Source organism: Neophocaena asiaeorientalis, unplaced genomic scaffold, assembly GCF_003031525.2.
Source record: "Neophocaena asiaeorientalis asiaeorientalis breed wild unplaced genomic scaffold, Neophocaena_asiaeorientalis_V1.1 scaffold371, whole genome shotgun sequence".
Taxonomy (NCBI): domain Eukaryota; kingdom Metazoa; phylum Chordata; class Mammalia; order Artiodactyla; family Phocoenidae; genus Neophocaena; species Neophocaena asiaeorientalis.
The window spans coordinates 5883435-5904829 of NW_020172369.1; the positions used below are offsets into that span (position 1 = coordinate 5883435).

Below are 21395 nucleotides of genomic sequence, written 5' to 3' on the forward strand. Positions count from 1 at the left end.
TGTCTGTTTTATTTATCTTGCTCTCACAAAACGCCTGTGATACAGCCTTTCTTAGAAGAGAGGTCTGTGATTTTTCTAAGCCACTGACACCCATTTTGCACATTTTGAGGCACAGCTACAGGTGACAAACAGCAATGCCACAAGGACTGCCTAGCTGGCTGGCTGTACAATGATCTCCAGTTCAAAGATGTAAAATGTAGAAGAAAAAATTGTGTCTCAGGATTGAAGGGGCACCGTTCTCCTGGTTCATCCCCATCGCTCCCTTGGCGGTGGGTCTCCCACCTGGGCAACCAACGCTTCTCCTGTCCGTGGGCTTCAGGCTCTCCTCCCCAGATGAAACTCTTCAGGGTGATCCCATGCACGCAACTGAAGACAGGCTGGCAATCTGTTTGCACAACTAGAAGAAGAATTAAGCAAGTGGCTAAAATGTTAGTAACCTGATGGAACGAATTATCACTGATTTGCAGTCACTTGGGCTCGATAATGGTATCTGTGACTTTCAAGCCAGGCACCCCGTGTGTTCTCACACTTGCAGGGAACAAAACGCCCTTTGCTTCCAGCTTCCCTTCTGACCTGCTGTTTGTTCCCCCTGCTCTTTGGAATTTCTCTACGAAAAGTGTACATGAAGGAGTAAGAGTTTAGAGTCAGAAACACCTGCGTTTTAATTTCTGTGACTCTGGGCACATTACTGAACCTCAGAGAACTTCAGTTTCCTAATGGAGGTAAATACTGCAAATACTGCTTTGCTCATTGGGTGTTGGTTGTAAGATTCTTGCCCTTTTTTTAGATAATATGTAAATGTGTCTCCCCTCACTGTGGCTGGTATATTAGATCTCAATAAATATGTCATATTTTCTCTCTCTTCTCTGTCTTTTAAAAATACATTTCTGTCAGACTCTGAGGAGGAACATTAAAATTAATGATCAAATAAGAATTTTTGAATTATTTATAGTTTTTAGTAATCTATATTTAAAAAAATTATTGGAATATAGTTGCTTTACAAGGTTGTGTTGATTTCTACTGTACAGCAAAGTGAATCAGCTATATGTATACATATATCCCCTTTTTTGGATTTCCTTCCCATCTAGGTCACCACAGAGCACTGAGTAGAGTTCCCTGTGCTATACAGTAGGTTCTCATTAGTTATCAGTAATCTATACTGATATACATTTCCATGGCCCAACTTTCATGTTATGAATGAGAAATTAATATCTTTTTTCCAGCATGCCAGATTCTACCTCTGCAATAAATACTCTACTCTTACTGAACATATAAGATATGGGATAATACCTAGAAACACATAACAAGGTTTGAGGAAACTGTATGGTTGGAAATGATTAAAAGACTGTTTTTGATCTACTCTACCATTTTTTACAGAGTCTTATTTATTATTGCCTCTAGGTATCTCCCAAGTCTGACCTTCAGCCCCCTACTCTTGTCTTTATTTGTGCTTTGTACAATGAATGATTTGAAGTTTTATTTTCGCATAAAAATATTCAGGTTCAGAGTCCTAACTCCACCATGTATTCAGGTATGTTATCATGGGCAAGTTGCTTAACCTCTGTAAGCTTCAGTTTCCTCATCTGTAAATGGTGATGGTGATCCTTGTCTCACAGAAGTGTTGCAAGTAAATGATGTAATGTATTGGGACCACTTAGCTCAGATTTGGATGTAAATAGAATGCACTTTGTGGTGGCGGCTATGGTTATTAATAATTTTCCTAAGTCATGACTGTTAGGTTTTGCAGGTGATTTCGATATCTATGTTTCTGTTCTTCCTTCATGTCCTTAATTTTCCAATTTTTTCCCTAGTCGATGATCCTAAAACAAACCTCGCCTTTAAATTTTAATATTGATAATTTGCTGCCACCTACAGGCTAATATGAAAAAAGCAGAACGTGTAATTACCAGCTTTCTTAGACTGAGTATAAAATCCCAAGGTCATCTTGGAGGTCCCGAAGCTAACTGTGGACAACCCCAGAACGCCCTTTTCTGAGATTCTTATTTTCCCTGGTAGCTCAACTAAATTCTTGATTAATATCAGAATCCTCTTGGATTCTTTCTGGAATTGGGCAGTTACGCGTAAAGCATTATTAGTAATCAGATACTGCATCTTCCCCCATAAGTAGATTTGTAAAACAGTGTTTATTAAAAAGTGTGAAAGAAGCTTTGCTATTTAAGGCATGGTTTAGCACCTGAGTTTTTTGTTTATTTATTTATTTGGCTGCATCGGGTCTTGGTTGCGGCACCCAGGCTCTCCGTAGCGGTGCGCAGGCTCTAGAGTGCGCAGGCTTGGTTGCCCTGCGGCGTGTGGGATCTTAGTTCCCTGACCGGGCATCAAACCTGCATCCCCTGCATTGGAAGGCAGATTCTTAACCATGGACCACCAGGGAAGTCCCAGCACCTGAGTTTTCTTGCGCTTTGTTGGGTCCTGTCCTAGTTGGAGAACTTGAGAGGGTCTGAGCAAAACATGAAAAATAAAATAATGTTTGTAAAGAACTCTGTTGTGGTTCTTATTCTCTTGCCTCATACGATTGCTGCCTGTATGCTTGTATCCCATCCTCAGTCTCACGCACCTTTGTCGAATAATCTGGTATAGGGCATACATTTGCAAGCACACATGGACCCTCCTCAGTGGTTTCTGGCCGTACATAGCACGGCACCGTGTCCGCAGTTTGATATGACTCAAGCTGGAGTAAGAGGTTCCAGTGCCAGATAGCAGGGGGTGGGGCCAGTGAGGCTTGTGTGCTAAACTACGTGGTCGAAGTTGCTTTGAAAACAACAAGGAGCTACTAAAGGAACCATTTTAAGCTGGAGAGTGACATGATGAGATTTCTATCAGTACTTGGGCAATCTGCTTGAAGATATTGTAGAGGGGACCTGCAGAAGCAGCTATTCATTGAGCCTTTCGATCCACTGATTGTACCTGTCACGTATTGTCTTTGCATGAGAGGATTTGAAGGAGATCCTATTTGCCACTCTAGTTTGTGGTTTTTGAATTGTTTTATTTGTATTACTTTTATGCCTTTAACAATTCTGTAAACACCTTTCAGGTAGGCACTGTTATGCTACTAATTATTGTTACTGTAATTATCAACTACTCATGCAGTTAATATACAATAGATCATGTGCAAGTGTCTGTACCTTTTACACAATGTACGTACGTATACTCCTCCTGGGCTTGCCATGGCGCTGGCTGCTTGTCAAACAGCGTGCTTGTTCTCTGTCGGTCTTCCTCTCTGCCTGCCTCTTAAGTCTGTCATCTGCCACCTGGCATCCTGCTTTGGGCGGATGCCACATTGCCACTGTGGTGAAACCAGCTCTTCCCAGAAGTGGACGTGAGGGCTGGTGGGGAACAGTGTGGTCCCTGGAATGCTCACTGGCAGAAAGAGGCAAAGAGCAGGAAGAGGAGGAGACCTTTTCCTGGTTCCCGGTGCAAAAAAGCTGTTGCCAGAGGAGACTGTGAACTCCCACAGCTGGGTCATGGGAATGGGTGGCAGGACTGCGACCAGCGTAAGGCGAGCGAGCCCTCGCCTCAGGTGTAGAATTTAAGGGGGCATCGAAAAGCCCTGCAATCAAGATGAGTATTATGTTAATGCAGTGTTTTAAGAAGATTAAAATGGAAGGAATCCATGATGAACAACATACTAACATTTTTTTTTTTTTTTAAGTGTTTGTTGGCATTCTGAACATACTAACATTTTAAATAAAGACGAGATCAGTAACAGTGCTATGAAAAGCCACCTTTGGAGCCTGAGGCAAAAGGAAAAGTCAACCATACTGAGCCTGTCTATTTAAAAATTTGGTACTTTGTTCACCGTGGATTCTTTGAATTAACTTTGATTTTTAAAAAATATTACATTAAAATATTAAAATAATTTATATTGAGGTTTTTTAGTGCCCTCTTAAATTTGTCACCCAAGGTTCAGGGGCCTCACTGCCCACGCTCTTAGCCTTGTACTTGGTTGGTTGGGCAGAAGAGAGGGGAGACTTGCCGAGAGGCAGGTGGCTTCCTGGCTACTCTCTGAAAATACTGAGTTCTTCCTGATGGATGAGTAGACATTGGCTCTATTCCAGGGCAATGGGTGTGGCAGGATTGGTCATAAATAGTGTTTTGGTAGAAATATTATGTGGGTGTTGGTCATTTCTCTGAGTATATAATTTAGGATTTTTAAAAGGGTATCTGGATGAGATACATATTTTTAAAAAGCTACAAGAAGGTGTCTCCTACTTCCACTAACTAAGGGAAAGAAATGGAATAAAATTTCTTTAGATAGTTCTTCATTGAGGCTGTTAAGAGTTGAATCTGATTAGTAGAGGAAGCTAAAGACATTTACAGTCTCCTTCCTTTGGTTACTATGAATTATTAGTCATGCTGATTGACTAGTTAAGCATTTAAAGTCTTGGGAAGATCCCATTCTTGGCCTCTTAACTCTTCTGCTTTGCAGTAAGTATATTGTGACTGGAGAAATGAACAAAAGCAGAGAGGGTGCTGTATTTTTTTTTTTTTTTTTGCTGCGGTACGCGGTCCTCTCACTGTTGTGGCCTCTCCCGTTGCGGAGCACAGGCTCCTGACGCTCAGGCTCAGCGGCCATGGCTCATGAGCCCAGCCGCTCCGTGGCATGTGGGATCTTCCCAGACCGGGGCACGAACCCGTGTCCCCTGCATCGGCAGGCGGACTCGCAACCACTGTGCCACCAGGGAAGCCCGGCGCTGTATTTTTTAAATTCATATTTTGGTAGGGTGTCATTTGGTGGTTTTTAGTGGTTAGGTCAGACTTTTTTTTTTTGGTGCGTTCCTGGGAGAGCCACATCATTTGAAGGTGTAGAAAAATGAGGTGTGGCTCTAACCTAATTGGCTTTATTCTGGCTGGGGCAGTGGAGGAGCCCAAAGGAGAATTTTACTTAGCTTTCATACCTTACAGACTTTTTTTTTTTTTTTTTGATCTCCAACAAGGTCTAATGAGAACAGACCCAGTACCCGAGGAAGGAGAAGATGTTGTTGCCACTATCAGTGCCACTGAGACCCTATCAGAGGAGGAGAGAGAAGAGCTAAGAAGAGAACTTGCAAAGGTAAAGGCGCAATCCTTCTGGAACTTCATGTTTTGCACTTACTATATTGTCTTTTGTTTTTCTAAAGCACATGGTAATATCGTAGACTCAGTTTCAGGGCAGAGAAAGCAACATGTGTTTACTCTCCTAGAGATCTTGAGTGGGGGAGAGGAGACGAGGGAGTGTGAGATCAGTTGGTTTTTATATAAAGGAAGGTAGGTACAGGTAAAGTGGATCTGAGAAGTAGGGTGTGAAGTGGGAAATGGATGAGGGCTACTAGTGAATATCTTCTAAGTGACCTTACTAACCCCAATGTGTTTGGCTTTTCAGCTGCTTCACTGACTTTTTTCTTCCCTTGGCAGTGTTGTGGATAGAGGTACTTCGAACCTTCTTTCCATACCTTCCTCTCTTTTTTTTTTTTTCTTAAAATCAACCATTGTAAAGTGTACAGTTCAGTGGCATTCAGCATATTCACAATGCCGTGCAATTATCATCTCTGTCTAGCTCCAAACATTTTTAGCACATCCATACGAGACCTCATATTCACTAAGCTGGCATCCCGTTTTCCCTTCCTTAGCCCCTGGTGACAATTAATCTGCTTTCTCTCTCTATGGATTTACCTATTCTGAATATTTCATTTAAATGAAATCACATATCATGTGACTTTTGGTATCTGGCTTTTATCATTTAGTATGATGTTTTTGAGGTTCATCCTTGTTGAGCTTGTATTGGTACTTCACTGCTTTTTTGTGGCTGAATAATATTCCATTGTATTTTGTTTATCCGTTCATCTGTTGATGGACATTTGGGTGGTTTCCACCTTTTGACTATTGTAGATACTGAGCTAAGGGATATTTGTGGAAAACTACTTGTTCGAATACCTATTTCTAATTCCTTTGGGATATACCCAGAAGTAGAATTGCTCGTCACATGGTAATTCCATGGGTAAATTTTTTTTCAGACCTGCCAGACTGTTTTCACAGGGACACCGTTTCACATCTCCATCAGCAACTTCTGTACTTCCTCGCCAACATTTTTTATTTTCTGTCTTTTTGACTATAGCCATCTTAGTGAGTGTAAAGTGGTATCTCATTGTGGTTTTAATTTGTATTTCACTAATGACGAATGATATTGAGCATCTTTTCATGTGCTTATTAGTCGTTTATATGTCTTCTTTGGAGAAATGTCTATTCAAACCTCTGCCATGTTCTTAAAACACTATTTGCCTTTTTGTTGTTGAGATGTAAGAGCTCTTCCTATATCCTGGATACTAGACCCTGATCAGAAATGTAATTTGCAAACATTTTTTCCCATTCCATACGTTGTCCTTTTACTTTCTTCATAGTGTCTTTTTTTAAAAAAACTTATTTATTTGGCTGCGCTGGATCTTAGTTGCGGCATGTGGGATCTTTAGTTGCATCATGCAAACTCTTAGTTGCAGCATGTGGGATCTAATTCCTTGACCAGGGAACGAACCTGGGGCCCCTGCATTGGGGGCACAGAGTCTTAGCCACTGGACCACCAGGGAGGTCCCTCTTCATAGTGTTTTAATGCACAAAGGTTTTAAAGTCTGATGAAGTCCAGTTTATTTTTTCTCTAGTTGCTTGTCCTTTTGGCATTACATCTAAGAATCCATTTCCCAAACTCAAATCATGAAGATTTGCACTATGTTTTCTTCTAAAACTTCTCTCCTCTATATAAGCCTGTGATCCATTTTGAGTTAATTTTTGTGTATGGTTTGTGGTAGGGTTCAATTTCATTCTTTCACATGTGACTTTAGTTTTGTTAGCACCATTTGTTGAGAGATTATCCTCAGTGAATGCTCTTGGCATTCTTGTCAAAAATCATTTCACATAGATGTAAAGGTTTCTTTCTGGACTCTCAATTCTGATATATTCATCTATATGTCTGTCCTTCTGAGTGTACCACACTCTTTTGATTACTATAGCTCTGTAGTAAGTTTTGAAATCGAGAAGTGTGACATTTTCACCTTTTTCTTCTTTTTCAAAATTGTTATTTAAGGTCTCTTGCAATTCTATATGAATTTAGAATCTACTTTTCTACCCACAAAAAATGCCATTGGGATTTTGATAGGACTTTTATTGAATCTGAGGATTGATTTGGGGGAGTGTTGCCACCTTAACAATATTAAATCTTACACTCCATGAATGTGGAGTGTTTTCTCATTTGTTTAGATCTTCTTTAATTCCTTTTAGCAATGTTTTATAGTTTTCAGTGTACAAATCTTATACTTCCTCAGTTAACCTTATATTGAAGTATTTTATTCTTTTTGATGTGATTATAAATGGAATTTTCTTAATTTACTTTTCAGATTTTTCATTGCTACTGTATAGAAATACAGCTGAAGTTTCCATGTTAATCTTGTATACTGCAACTTTGCTGAATTTGCTTATTAGCTCTAATAGATTTTTTGTGCATTATTTAAGAATTTTCTATATATAAGATAATGCAGTTATCTTATATCTTATATTTTCTGCAGTTAAAGGTCATTTTACTCTTCCTTTCCATTTCAGATGCCTTTATTTATTTTTCTTCCCTATTGATCTGGCTGAAACCTCAGTGCTACGTTGAATAGCAGCGGTGACAGTGGGCATCCCTGTCTTGTTCCTAATCTTGGGGGAAGTGCTTTCAATATTTCCCCATTCAGTATGGTGATAGCTTTTGTTTTTTATATAAATGCACTTATTCATGTTGAGGAAGTTCCCTTCTCTTCCTGGTTTGTTCAGTGTTTTTTTCATGAAAGGGTGTTGGGTTTTGTCAAATGCTTTTCTGCACCTTATTAAGATGATCATGTGTTCATCTTAATTCAATTAATATGGTATATTACATTGATTGATTTTCATATGTTGAATCATCCTTGCATTCCTAGGATAAATCCCACTTTATCCTAGGTGTATGTATTCTAGGTCATGGTGTATAATCCTTTTAATATGCTTCTGGATTTGGTTTGCTAGTATTTTGCTGAGTATTTTTGCACCTATATTCATGGGAGGGATTGACTTCAAGTTTTCTTGTGATATCTTTGTCTGGCTTTTGTATCATGGTAATGGCTGGCCTCTTGGAATGAGTTAGGAAGTTTTCCATTCTCTTCTATTTTGTGGAAGAATTTGAGAAGAATTGGCCTTATTTCTTCTTTGTTTGGTAGAATTCACCAGTGAAGCCTTCTGGTCTTGGACTTTTCTTTGTTGGAAGATTTTTGATTATTCGTGCAATTGCTTTACATGTTATAGATATGTTCAGATTGTCTGTTTCTTCTTGGGTCAGTTTTGACCATTTGTGAATTTCTAGGATTGCATCCATTTCATTTAGGTTATCTAGTTTGTTGGCATACAATTGTTCATAATATTTTCTTATAATCCTTTTTATTTCTATAAGGTTGGTAGTAGTGTCACCACTTATACTTCTGATTTTAGCTACTTGCATCTTTTCTTTTTTTTTTCCTCTGTCAGTCTAGCTAAAGGTTTGTCAATTTTGTTGACCTTTTCAAGGAACAGCCTTTGACGTCATTGATTTTTTGCTATTGTTTTTCTGTTCTCTATTTTGCTTATATTTAATCTTTATTATTATCTTCCTTTGTTAGATTTGGGTTTAGTTTACACTTCTTCTTCTAGATCTGTAAGGGTGTAGAGTTAGGTTCTTGATTTGAAATCCTCTTTATTAATGTAGGCATTTGCAGCTATAAATTTTCCTCTGAGCACTACTCCTACTACTTCTCATAAGTTTTAATATGCTGTGTGTTTGTTTTCATTTGTCTCAAGGTATTTTGTAATTTCCTTTGTGATTTCTTCTTTGACTCATTGGTGGTTTAAGAGTGTGCTGTTTAATTCTGATACATTTATGAATTTTCCAATTTTCATTTTGTTTTTGATTTCTAGTTTCATTCCATTATGGTTGATAAAGATATTTGGTATGATTTTAAATTTATTGAGACTTATTTTGTTGCCAAACATATGCTCTGTCCTGGAGAATGTTCCATGTACATTTGAGAAGAAGGTGTATTCTACTGTTTTTGGGTGAGGTGTTCTATTTATGTCTGTTAGCTCTAGTTGGTTTATAGTGTTGTTCAAGATTCCTGTTTCTTTTTCACTTATCTGTTTGTTCAATCCACTTTTTTTACATCAGATTTTATAAACTAGGTGGGGATAGGATGGGCAAGGCAGATTGGTGATAAGCCCTACGAGGAGAGTAAGAATTAAAAATATTGAGTGTGTCGTGCATGCCTAATATTGTTATTTTGAAAAGATAAAACAAAAATACTTTTTCCACAAGCTATTTATGTTTAGTGCAGAAACAAAAAAAATCAAAGAAAATTAAAATACCTACAGTGTAAAAGATTTAGATTATCTGTTTCCAGATTTCCAGACTTTTTGCTATCTATGTATTGCTATAACATATTTCAGTATTTTATGAAGGCATCAGAATACACATCTGTAACTTTTCTTCACTTAACTGAATTTCAAAAAAAAATTTGTGCCAGTAAATAATCTTCTAAAGCATCATTTTAAATTGCTGCATAGCCCATTTTTTAATTGCTTTAAGCTCATTTTTAGTTAATGGGCATATTATTTATAAACATTTAGTTGTTTCCCTTTTTTGCTATTATGAACAGTATTCTGATGGAAGTACTTACATATAATCCTTTAGGCACCTCTTTAATTAGTTCTTTAGAATAAATTCCTAGAAGTAGAATCCCTGGGTCTACTGGGTTTTAAGGTCACAGAGTCATTCCCGTGTACACCAACAAGGCCAAAATGCTATCCAGAAGATTTCTCATAGTATGTGAGAGAGTAGTTTTTCCAAATTTGCCTGCTCTCAGTATAATTATGTCATTATCAGTAATATTAACTTAACAGTAATAGCACTTAATGTAGGTCTAAATCTCCCAATAGATTATGTAATGTTATTTAACAAATGAAGTTATCAGACATATGATATGTAAATGTTTTCCCCCATTCTGTGTGTTTTCCTTTTCACTTTCTTTTCACCCTTTGACACATAGAAGTTTCTAATTTTGATGAAGTTGAATTTATCTGTTTTTCCTTTGGTGATTTGGGCTTTAGTTGTCACATGTCAGAAACCATTGCCTAATCCAAGATTATGGAGATTAAGGTCATAAGGTAATGCACTGCAGCACTGAGTCTTGTGTCCAGGTCTTCATGAACTCTGATGCATGTGCATTTATCCTTTTATTTGTATAGTATTCACGTTTTATCAGAAGTTTATTCAATTTTTCTGAAAACTCTATGAGATATGGCAGATATACTATTACTTTACCTCATATCATATATGACACTGTGATATCACAGTATTATCATAATAACCATGATATCATAATAATGATAATAAGATATAATAAAATTATTTACATTTAAAGAAAATGGTAAGGTTCAGTTTTTTTACATTAGAGTCACTGCTTGAAACAGTTGTAGAAATTTAATAAAATGGAGATAAGAAACATTAGTTTTTTTTACTCCTTTTTGAGATATAATTTACATACCATCAAATTCATCCTTTTAAAGTGTACAGTTCCTTGATTTATGTATATTCACAAGGTTATACAACTATCACTACTACCTAATTCCAGAGCATTTTCATCACCCCAGAAAGGAACCCTGTTCCCATTAGCGTTCATTCCCAATCTTCCCTCTCTCCAGTCTCTGGTAACCACTAATCTACTTTCTATTTCTATAGATTTGTCTATTCTGGGCATTTCCTATAAATGGAATCAAACAACATGTGGTCTTTTGTGACAGGCTTCTTTCACTTAGTATAATGTTTCCAAGGTTGATCCATGTTGCAATCGTATCAGTGCTTCATTCCTTTTTATGGCTGAATAATATTCTGTTGTATAGGTATATACCACATTTTGTTTATTCATTGATCAGTTGTTGGATATTTAGATTGTTTCTACTTTTTGGCTATTATGAATCATGCTACTGTGAACCTTCATGTACAGGTTTTTGTTTGAACGTATGTTTTCAGTTCTCTTGTTATATACCTAAGAATGGAATTTCTGAGTCATACGGTAACTCCATGTTTAACTTTTTGAGGAACTATTGAACTGTTTTGCTGCCAAACTGCACAATTTTACATTCCCACCAGCAATGTATGAGGGTTCCAATTTCTCTACATCCTTGTCAGCACTTGTTATTGTTTGTCTTTTTGATTACAGCCATCCTAGTGGGGGTGAAGTAGTATCTCATTTGCACTTCTCTAATTACTAATGAATGGTATTGGCCATCTTTTCATATGATTATTGGTCATTTATATATCTTCTTTGGCAGAATGTCTATTTAAATCCATTGTCCATTTTAATTGGATTATTTGCCTTTCTGTTATTGAGTTGTAAGTGCTCTTTATGTATTTTGCATACTAGACCCTTATCAGATATATAATTTGCAAGTATTTTCCCCATTCTTTTAGTTGTGTTTTTACTTTCATGATGCTATCCTTTGAAACACATCAGTTTTAAATTTTGAGGATGTCAATTTATCTATTTTTTCTTTGGTTGCTTGTGCTTGAGGTATCATATCTAAGAGATGCTGCCTAATCCAAGGTTATTAAGATTTACCTCTGTGTTTTCTTCTAAGAGTTTTATTGTTTAGCTTTTTCATTTAGATTTCTGATCTATCTTAATTTTTATATATGGTCTGACTTAGGGATCCAACCTCATTCTTTTGCATATGGAAATTCAGTTGTCCCAGCACCATTTGTGGAAAAAAAAAATACTCTTTTCCACTGACTTATCGTAGTACCTTTGTTGAAAATCAGTTGACCATAAATGTGCAGGTTTATTTCTGGACTCTTAGTTCTATAACACAATCTTAATTACCATAGCTTTGTGGTAACTCTTCCACTCATTATTCCATAATTAAGGAATTGTTGCTACGGTATTCTGAGCTTGAGCTAGGTAGGTATGTTAGCAGCACAGTCAACAACAAAAGCAGGGAACGTACTGGGTCATGTATTGGTCAGAAAGATTTACAGTGGTCTTTCTTTCTAACTTTCATTAGGGCAAGCGAATACCTCAGGGATGGGTCAAGGGGTAGAAAACTTAACCTTTAAGTCTAGTCTTTGAAGTATCTGAAATTTGGAGTTCAGGTAAAGAGAAATATTAGAAAGCTAACAATGTGCAATGAGAATTGGCCAGTAAACTGAGAAGTGGACTCAGAAAACCTGAGTTAAAATTCTGGTTCCTACATTATTAGTTTGGTGACTTAGGGCAAGTCATTTAATTTACTTGATTTTGAACCTTATTCATCACTGTTGCCCTTTTCTTCTCATATTCCACTTTGTCAATATACTTCTCAAACTGTGACTTCCCAAAAGGGTACAGTATGTGTGGTCCTGTCTCATAAGCACAGAGGATTATTTTTGTTATGGGCCTGTATTCTAATTAAGGCCATCTGAGAGTATGTTATTCTTTTTTTTTTTTTCCTTTGGCAGCTGCAGCCACATCACATTTGATTTATCCTTCTTTCCTTTTGTTGAGTACTGTCAGTTCGCTTAACAATACTCTGTTGTTTTTACAGGCCATGTTGTCTTTGAGCTCATAGAAGTGTTGTGTAGGTCAAGACTAAGAATATGGCTTTGCCACAAGCCAAGAGAAGCATTCTTCTAAGGGTCTTGAATATTAATGACTGTATGGTCGGCCCTCGGTATCTGCAGGGGGTTCATCCCAGGACCCCTGTGGATATCAAAATCCACAGATGCTCAAGTCCCTTTTATAAAATGGTGTAGTATTTGCATAAAACCTATGCACGTCCTTCCATACGCTTTAAATCATCTCTCGATTACTTATAATACCTAAGGCAATGTAAACGCTATGTAAGTATGATGTAAATGCTATGTAGATAGCTGCCGGCACGTGGCAAGTTCAGGTGTTTTTTTTTTGGAACTTTTTTTTTCCGAATATTTTCAGTCTGCAGTTAGTTGCGTCTGTGGTTGTGGAACCCGTGGATACAGAAGGCCAACTGTACTTTACGGACCCAGTTTTTCAACTTCCTGGGACAAAAGTCTTTTCCACCAGGTGTCCGTTTCTCTCTGTGGGTCTGCCCTTTCCCTCTATTTTCCTGACTTAGGCTTTTCCTGTACTCTGTAAGTCTTTTTTTTTTTTTTTCTTCATAGCTTCTGTTTATGGTTTTGGCCTCCTCAAGTATATTTAAGCTTCTGAAACATCTCAGAATCTCACTGAGCCCCACCTGTACTTCAGGGCTTCTTTATCCAAGCTTCTACTCTCAGTGTGATCACAGTTTCTCAAACTACATTCTTTTATATATATATATATATATATATAAATTTATTTATTTATTTATTTTTGGCTGCATTGGGTCTTCGATGCTGCATGCAGGCTTTCTCTAGTTCCGGTGAGCGGGGTCTACTCTTCGTTGCGGTGTGCGGGCTTCTCATTGCAGTGGCTTCTCTTGTTGTGGCTCTAGGTACATGGGCTTCAGTAGTTGTGGCTCGTGGGCTTTAGAGCGCAGGCTCAGTAGTTGTGGTGCACAGGCTTAGTTGCTCCGCGGCATGTGGAATCTTCCCAGACCAGGGCTCGAACCCGTGTCCCCTGCATTGGCAGGTGGATTCTTAACCACCGCGCCACCAGGGAAGCCCTTAAACTACGTTCCTGAATGAGACTGGCTGGTGGCCACTTGATGGGTTGGCTGACCTTGGGTTGGGAGCCCATTTCTAACCACCAAGCTGAGGCTGGTCAGTCAGCATCAGAGGGTCCACACCTCTGCAGGACTCTCTGGGGGAGACAGTGTGGTTTATTTATGCTTGTGACTTTAGCAGGTACAGAGGCTGACAGTGTGAGCTCCGGTTTATACTAGAGTATAAACTCATATGAAATATGCAAGAAAGTTGGATTTTGATTTGGCATGGTTGTGTGTATTTTGGTGGGGATGGAGATTAGTTTGACTTAAAACACAGATGTGAGGGGTTTTTTTGTTTTTTTTTTGCCGTACGCGGGCCTCTCACTGTTGTGGCCTCTCCTGTTGCGGAGCACAGGCTCCGGACGTGCGATCGTCCCGGACTGGGACACGAACCCATGTCCCCTGTATTGGCAGGCGGACTCTCAACCACTGCGCCACCAGAGAAGCCCAAGATGTGAGTTTTTATGGGCATTCAAGCAGCAGTGTTCAGCTGGAAATGCAGACCCAGCAGTTGGGAGAGTGGCTGTTAGAGTAGTTTGAATATTATCTGCGTGGAGGTTTGAGCCCTCAGCCTCTGTGAGGTAACTGGGGATGACTCAAGATGGAAATATAGAGAAGAGAGGAAAGCAGCTTTACAGAAGAGATCAACATGTAACTGGTTTACGTAACAACATATCATATGTTGTTTTTAAAGGGGCAGATAAATGAATCAAAAATGTTTTAAAATGACTAGAATTTTGAGTATAGTTTTGTGCTAACCATCTTAACTTTTTGAATGACTGTATACCTACCCCAACCCTGTTCCTCACAGGTAGAAGAAGAAATCCAGACTCTGTCTCAAGTGTTAGCAGCAAAAGAGAAACACCTAACGGAGATCAAGCGGAAACTCGGGATCAATTCGCTCCAGGAACTAAAACAGAACATCGCCAAAGGGTGGCAAGATGTGACAGCCACGTCTGCGTATGTTCCCTTGATTCTACATTGTTCTAGAAACTGTAAAGGACACTTTGCCCTTTTTGTCTGGGGACGGGATCGAAAGGCACTGAGGACGTTTCTGCAGCTTTTCTCTGTACTGCGCAGGGCACTGCCCGTTCCACCCCCCGTCCCCCCATTCTCAAGTGTATCTGACCCTTCTCTAACTTCAGTCTTTCAGACTGTTCTAGGGAACAGAAAGAAAACCAGCCTCATACGTGAGTTGAAGAAATAAAATCTAAGCTCTAAAAACGTTATATATCGACTTAGCAGATATATACATGAGTCGCTTAATCCTCAGAATAACCCAGTAGAGTGGGTAGTGAGATAGCCCTAGATAAGGAAACAGGAGCAGATAAGTTTTGAGGTCGCAAACCTCTCAAAGTATGGAGGCAGGATTTGAACTCAGGTCTGGCCCAGTACAGAGCCAGTCCTTTTTTTTTTTTACCCTGTTCTATACATACCATAAGATTCTCAGGTCACCATCTCTGATGTATGCTGGTGGCAGAGGACCACCCCTTAATCTTTTGGTCTTTTTGGTCACACGGTTTTGATCCAACAGTGTCATGATGCAGTTTTGTTTCCCGACACAAGGAGGAGCAGGCTTGTAGTGACAGTCTCCGAACTGTGTTCTCTGTTCAGTCCCATCTGCTGAGCTGGTGACCAGCAGCAGTGAGGCTGACTGCATCCTGACATGACAGCACGAGGGTGACCACCTCCACTTTCTGCCCATATAAGTAGGCAGTGGGAAACATGCAGGACACCATTCTTTGTATCATCATAAACTGGGTTGTTTTTTTGTTTTTAGTATTTGATCTTGACGGGGTAAGTAAAAATGCCTGAGCATTCCTTTCTACAATGTGGGGATCTTAACCTCTTTGGTGCAAGTACCATATTCTCTCATTTTTGTTTTAGTTTTTCCCTTCACTAATCCCTGTGTAGACGGGAGGAGGGAGATGGTAAATTATACCTTTGTGCTATAGCAAATATCCCACTCAAGTCATCTGAAGTGTTGTACCTTTTACGTACCCCGTTGAGAATACACTGGTCCTTATTTGATAGCTCAACAGATATGCAAAATTCAAAAAAAAATCTTTATGCCCCCAAAATTGATTTGGATAATAAAAAAGTACCCATGGGTCCTACCTTGCTTCTGGCCCCTTTTTAGGAGATAAAGTTGTGAAAGACATGTGAGGAATCTGATTTCATTTTTGTTTTATTTAGCTTAAGTGGAAAAGGGAAAAAATAAAGAGACATAATTTCATTCAACCTATGGCTCATTTTGATCTTGGCTCCATGACTATTTTTAGCCCTTACCCGGATTTCTTTGGCCCCGCCTTTATAGGCCTCTATCTTTCTGGCTGTCCTAGAGCACTGCAGAAGGTTGTATCTGAAATGATGGTTAAGTAAAAGATGATGTGGTGATGCTGACCTGGTGGATGTGATGATGCTGACCTGGTGGCTGTGAAGAGTTTTAGATGTTCTAAATTTTTTTTTTGAGAGTTCTCAAGAGGTGGTCGTCACTGAATTCTAAATAATGGATACTGGAAAGGTTAGCTTACTTTCTTTGCTTTGTTCTTTTATAAATTAATATAGGTACAAGAAGACCTCTGAAACCTTATCTCAGGCTGGACAGAAGGCTTCAGCTGCTTTTTCATCTGTTGGATCAGTCATCACCAAAAAGCTGGAAGACGTAAAGTACGTCCTCATTTTTCCTGGCTTAATTAAGCTGAGGCAAATTAAAATCTGTTATCATGGTTGCGTTTGTTTCCTGTCTGGTTCTGGCTGATGCTGGCTTCCTCTCTGTTTGAGTGAGGGAGGGCATTCCTTCAAACCAGGACCCGAAATGCTTCCCTAAACTCTTTTAGGCATAGCCTTCAAACTGATCATCTTATGAATACATTTAAGGTTGTTGAAAAATTCTGGTTGTGAATTTTGTCCTTTAAGTCGTTCTTGATCACACCGGGTAAGTATGCGTTTGCAAACCTGTGGTTGTGGGCGGAGCCTGGTGTCTGATGGGGATGAGTCCGGGAGCACCGAATCCTGCCTGCACTTCCGGGAGGTACATCTTTATCCCATGGTGTGCTTACAACATGCTCGTTTGTGCATTGCTTTGTACCATTTATGTTCCTGCCGAGGCCCAAATCTTGTTTTGAGCTGTTGCTTTTTATTTTGTATTTATATTTTCAGTGCGTCTGCAGAATTTTCCTGGCCATTTTGGTAAAACCACTTCACAGTGCTTTTGTGTCCACCCGTGCCTTGCGCCACCCACCCTGTGGATTAAAATAGCGCTGAAAATGACAAATGTGGATTAAATCGTCTGTGCTTCTGTTGGCATGAAAGATTTGTGTTTAAAAAAAAACAATCCTTCAGATTGCATGACTTTGTGTTTTCCGTTTGTGGGGAAAGTAGATTTTACAACCAGAATTTTGTTGGTTGAATAAGTTTGGCTAATTGATATTATACTTTGTACCAAAACAACCAAATGCCTTGCTCATTGTATTTGGACTGTTATCATTTTCAACACAATGTAATAAACACGGCTCTCTTAAACCCTTTTGACAGTTATATATACTTCTCTTAGGTGCTCTCTTTTCTTTCTGTGCTGACTCGATTGTGTAGCCCTTCAGATTTCAGTTAAAACCTTACACATCTTTTTAAAAGTAGGTTATTTAATTGTTTTAGATTTACCAGAACTTCCTTTCTTTTTTAATGCTTACTCTGGCTTCTTGCAGATTGCAAGCCTTTTCACATTCCTTTAGGTAAGGAGAGTTTGAACCATCACTGCAGCCTAGCTCTCGTTTGAGACAAGTGTGCTTAGATTATGATGCCACATTGGATGGTTGTGTTTGTCCACTATGTAATTTTCTTGCCTTTTGGAATATCTTTTCTCTGGTGCATTCCTATTTTCAAGGGAGGATTTCTTGTATACCATGGGTAATGGATACATTAAAAGAAGAATAATTTGACACTGTGGTTCAAAGGGATATGGAAATGATTTTGACATTTTCCTTTTTTTTTTTTGGTAAAAAGAAGCAGCTTTACCATGGTATGCAGAATTCCTCCCTTTTAATGTCTGACTTTGTTTGTTTGTTTTTTGATGCTTTAATTTCTTTGGTGCCTTTGTCAGGATGTTGGAATCTTCCTTCACCTGGGTCCCATTATGCAGTTGTAATAGACAGCATATGTACTGTCTCACAATGTTAGTCTTCTGTCCTGTACAGGTTACTCTGAAATTTTTTTATTGCAGTAAAGTATGCCTAAGCTATATACCAAATATACCATGACTCAGCATGTTTTAGTACTTGTTTTATTAGCTTATAGTGTTTATACTATTTTATTTTTTCGTTACACTGGTTGTATTCTATAATTATGCACACAAGAACATTTCATGGTTGCAAAAGGAAAAATAAAGTATATTAGGCCAAAAAAGAACGTACAGTAAAAAGATGTCAGCCCAAACCAGGCCTTATAGAAGGAGTCTTTGTGATATTGAGCAAACCTCTCCTCTCTCTCCCATACAGACTCTCTGATTATCCTATTAGTAGTCAGAGAAAACTAAGGTGGAGGAAGGCCTTTTGAGTGTAAGCAGGAAGGATAATATACTAGTCTCCATCTCTGTTCCTATTAATGTGAATTGTCTTCTCAAGCGGTCACTTGCTGTGGCCTAGCATTGTGCCTTCTTAAGTAATCACATAGGTACTTATAGCTGAGGCTCTCTCTTAATGACACTTAGCCCTGAAAGTCAGAGTAAATCATGGGGATAAACAAACTCTAAGTGTTGAACTATTTTTTAAATATTTATTTATTTATTTGTCTGTACTGGGTCTTAGTTGCGGCACGTGGGCTCCTCAGTTGTGTCATGTGAACTCTTAGTTGTGGCATGCATGTGGGATCTAGTTCCCTGACCAGGGATTGAACCTGGGTCCTTTGCATTGGGAGCATGGAGTCTTATCCACTGCACCACCAGGGAAGTCCCTAAGTGTTGAACTATTTAAAGTTCAAAATTGTGCTAAAAAACCCAAGAAATCAGTGATAGGAATTGATTCTGTGTCTTTGGTGTTCAATTGAAAATGGCCTAAGTGCTTTAGGAAACTGTTAAAAGACAGTTTTATCTAAAGTTGTTTGAGTTGTGTGAGGATGTATTCACTCACATAATCCATTCTGCTAATACTAAGGTGCCTATCATGGACAGGTCTAAAGAATGTAACCTAGATCAGACACGGTTCTTGTTCAGAAAGAGCTTGAAATCTTTGAGTGGATGGAGTGGGGGAGGGAAGTAGGGCCTGGGAATGAGTTAAGAATGGAAGAGCCCTGTTAATACCTGATTATAAAACAATGTTAGATGTAAACAAAAATATAAAACTTCGTAAGTGCTGTTGAGGAATGACATCTTCTGTACCTTTGAGAAGATTAAGCAGATGTCCATAAGTGTGGCTCAGTATGTTCTGTCTTTTTAATTCACCAGAAATAGAGTTGGGCAGCTCTTTTCTAGCTGCTTACACAGTCACTTTTTTTCATTTCATTTAAAAACTGCAATTGAGATTATATGCTATCATTTTCAGTCTGGTTGTTAATGAACAATATATTGTGTATCAATACATGCAGGTTAAAGTAAGGCTTTATATTGTAATTTGGAAATGGGAGATATTATCTTTTGAGAACTAAATTTTGGAATTATTTCTTACAGATTAAAAATTGGGTAAAGTCACTTTAAAAAATCATTTCTAGGGCTTCCCTGGTGGCGCAGTGGTTGGGAGTCCGCCTGCCAATGCAGGGGACATGGGTTCCCGGTCCGGGAAGATCCCACGTGCCGCGGAGCGGCTGGGCCCGTGAGCCATGGCCGCTGAGCCTGCGCGTCCGGAGCCTGTGCGTCCGGAGCCTGTGCTCCTCAATGGGAGGGGCCACAACAGTGAGAAGCCCGCGTACCGCAAAAAAAAAAAAAAAAATCATTTCTAGATCAAGATGTCCTGATTGTAATCTGACTTCATGGGTTCATATGTAATAGAAAATATATGCAAACATATAATAGAAGTATATAAAAACATATACAATAGATAACATAAGGAAACCCCACATCTTTTAGATGAGTGAGTCACAGAGGCAAACACTGGCCACATGCCCCCAAGAGCTGTGCAAGGAGAGGAGCTTGGGCAGCAGATTTGAGCGTTTCCATCCCAGCAGCAAGGCCTTTCCTCCCATGGAGATGGATGCAGGGGGCCCCTTTTTGCAAGTGCTTGAATTAGTTGGGTAATCTTGTTAACTACCCTTTGTTCCGAGTCCATGCTAACCCAGCAGACTTGTGGCAACGATTTCGCTCTCTGATGGAATTGCGGATATTTTGCTGACTTGAATAGAGTCAGCAACAGTTTTAATTGTACTACATTATCAATTAATAAGTTAGCACTTGGGATATAGATATTTGCTGTATGCCTTGGGTGGGTGAGTAAGGAAGAGGAAGAGGAAGGGAGGGTAGGGGAGAAGGGGAGGGAGAGGGGGCGAGAGAAGGAGGGAGAGGGAGAGACAGAGACGGAGATAGAGATGTCTATTTTTGACGCCCTGACAATTAGGTGTCAGCGGCAGGGAGGCCCTTTGGGGACAGACAGCTTTTCCCCAGGTGGTATGTTCATAGTCACTCCTCTCCTGTTGGCTTGTTTTCTACACATACATGGCAAACGCTGACTCATGCCTTTACTTTTTTTTGAGAGACACTTTAAAAGAGCCTTCTCATTTCACTTGCTGTCAGTGTAAACATCAATTTTCATGTTATTAATAGCATGCTCTAATAATTCAGTAGCCTCATTAGTCAAATATTTCTGATATATTTAGGAGGAAATGTAATTAACTTTGCCTTTATCTTCAAAGGAAATTTCGCCTTTTTTTTTTTTGCGGTACGCCGGCCTCTGACTGTTGTGGCCTCTCCCGTTGCGGAGCACAGGCTCCGGACGCGCAGGCTCAGCGGCCATGGCTCACGGGCCCAAGCCGCTCCGCGGCATGTGGGATCTTCCCGGACCGGGGCACGAACCCGTGTCCCCTGCATCGGCAGGCGGACTCTCAACCACTGCACCACCAGGGAAGCCCATCCTTTCGACGTGTGTTTCTTCACGTAAACCTCTAGATATTTTTTTGTTGTTGTTGGTTTCGGACTCATTAAAGTCATTCCAGATAATTCCATTTTGCTGAAAATTTCTTTAAAAAAAAAAAATTTCTACCACTTAATAGGAAAAGAAATGACCTCTTTTCTCTTGTTGTAATAGAGTACCTTTTGATTTGAATTTGAAAAGCTTTAATGAACTTTTCTACCTTTTATGCCCATATTTCCTAATTTTAGTTACTGCAATTATTTATTCATTCTTTCACTCAAAAGTATTTATTGAATGTCAGCTTTGTGCCAGGCACTGTTCTAGACTCTAGGGTTCAAGTTACCAACCAAAATAATAGCTGGGTGAAATTTGAAAGCTTTAAAGAAAATAATATAAAATGAAATAAATATTAATGTGTGTTTCAGTTAAAGCTATCCGTAACAATAATAATGGTGAACTGTGTTTCAGGCATGACTACGTATAGCAGGTGCCATTATTTTTCTGATTTTACAGATGAGGAAAACTGAGACACAGAGAGGTTAAGTGACTTCTTCAAAGTCATACAGCGACGTGGCTGAAGGCCAGGACTTGAACCCAGGCACACCCGGGTTCAGGAGC

At 39.1% G+C, this 21395-nt stretch overlaps 1 protein-coding gene across 2 annotated transcripts in view; it reads left to right on the forward strand.

Annotated features, from left to right (window-relative positions):
* TPD52 (tumor protein D52) overlaps nucleotides 1–21395 on the forward strand; it is a 116382-nt gene that overhangs the window by 81286 nt on the left and 13701 nt on the right. For both annotated transcript variants that reach the window (XM_024731445.1, XM_024731437.1), the window contains exons 2-4: nucleotides 4956–5071; nucleotides 14534–14682; nucleotides 16291–16392. In XM_024731445.1, coding sequence (XP_024587213.1) covers nucleotides 4956–5071; nucleotides 14534–14682; nucleotides 16291–16392 — 367 coding nt within the window. The remainder of the gene's footprint in view (nucleotides 1–4955; nucleotides 5072–14533; nucleotides 14683–16290; nucleotides 16393–21395) is intronic.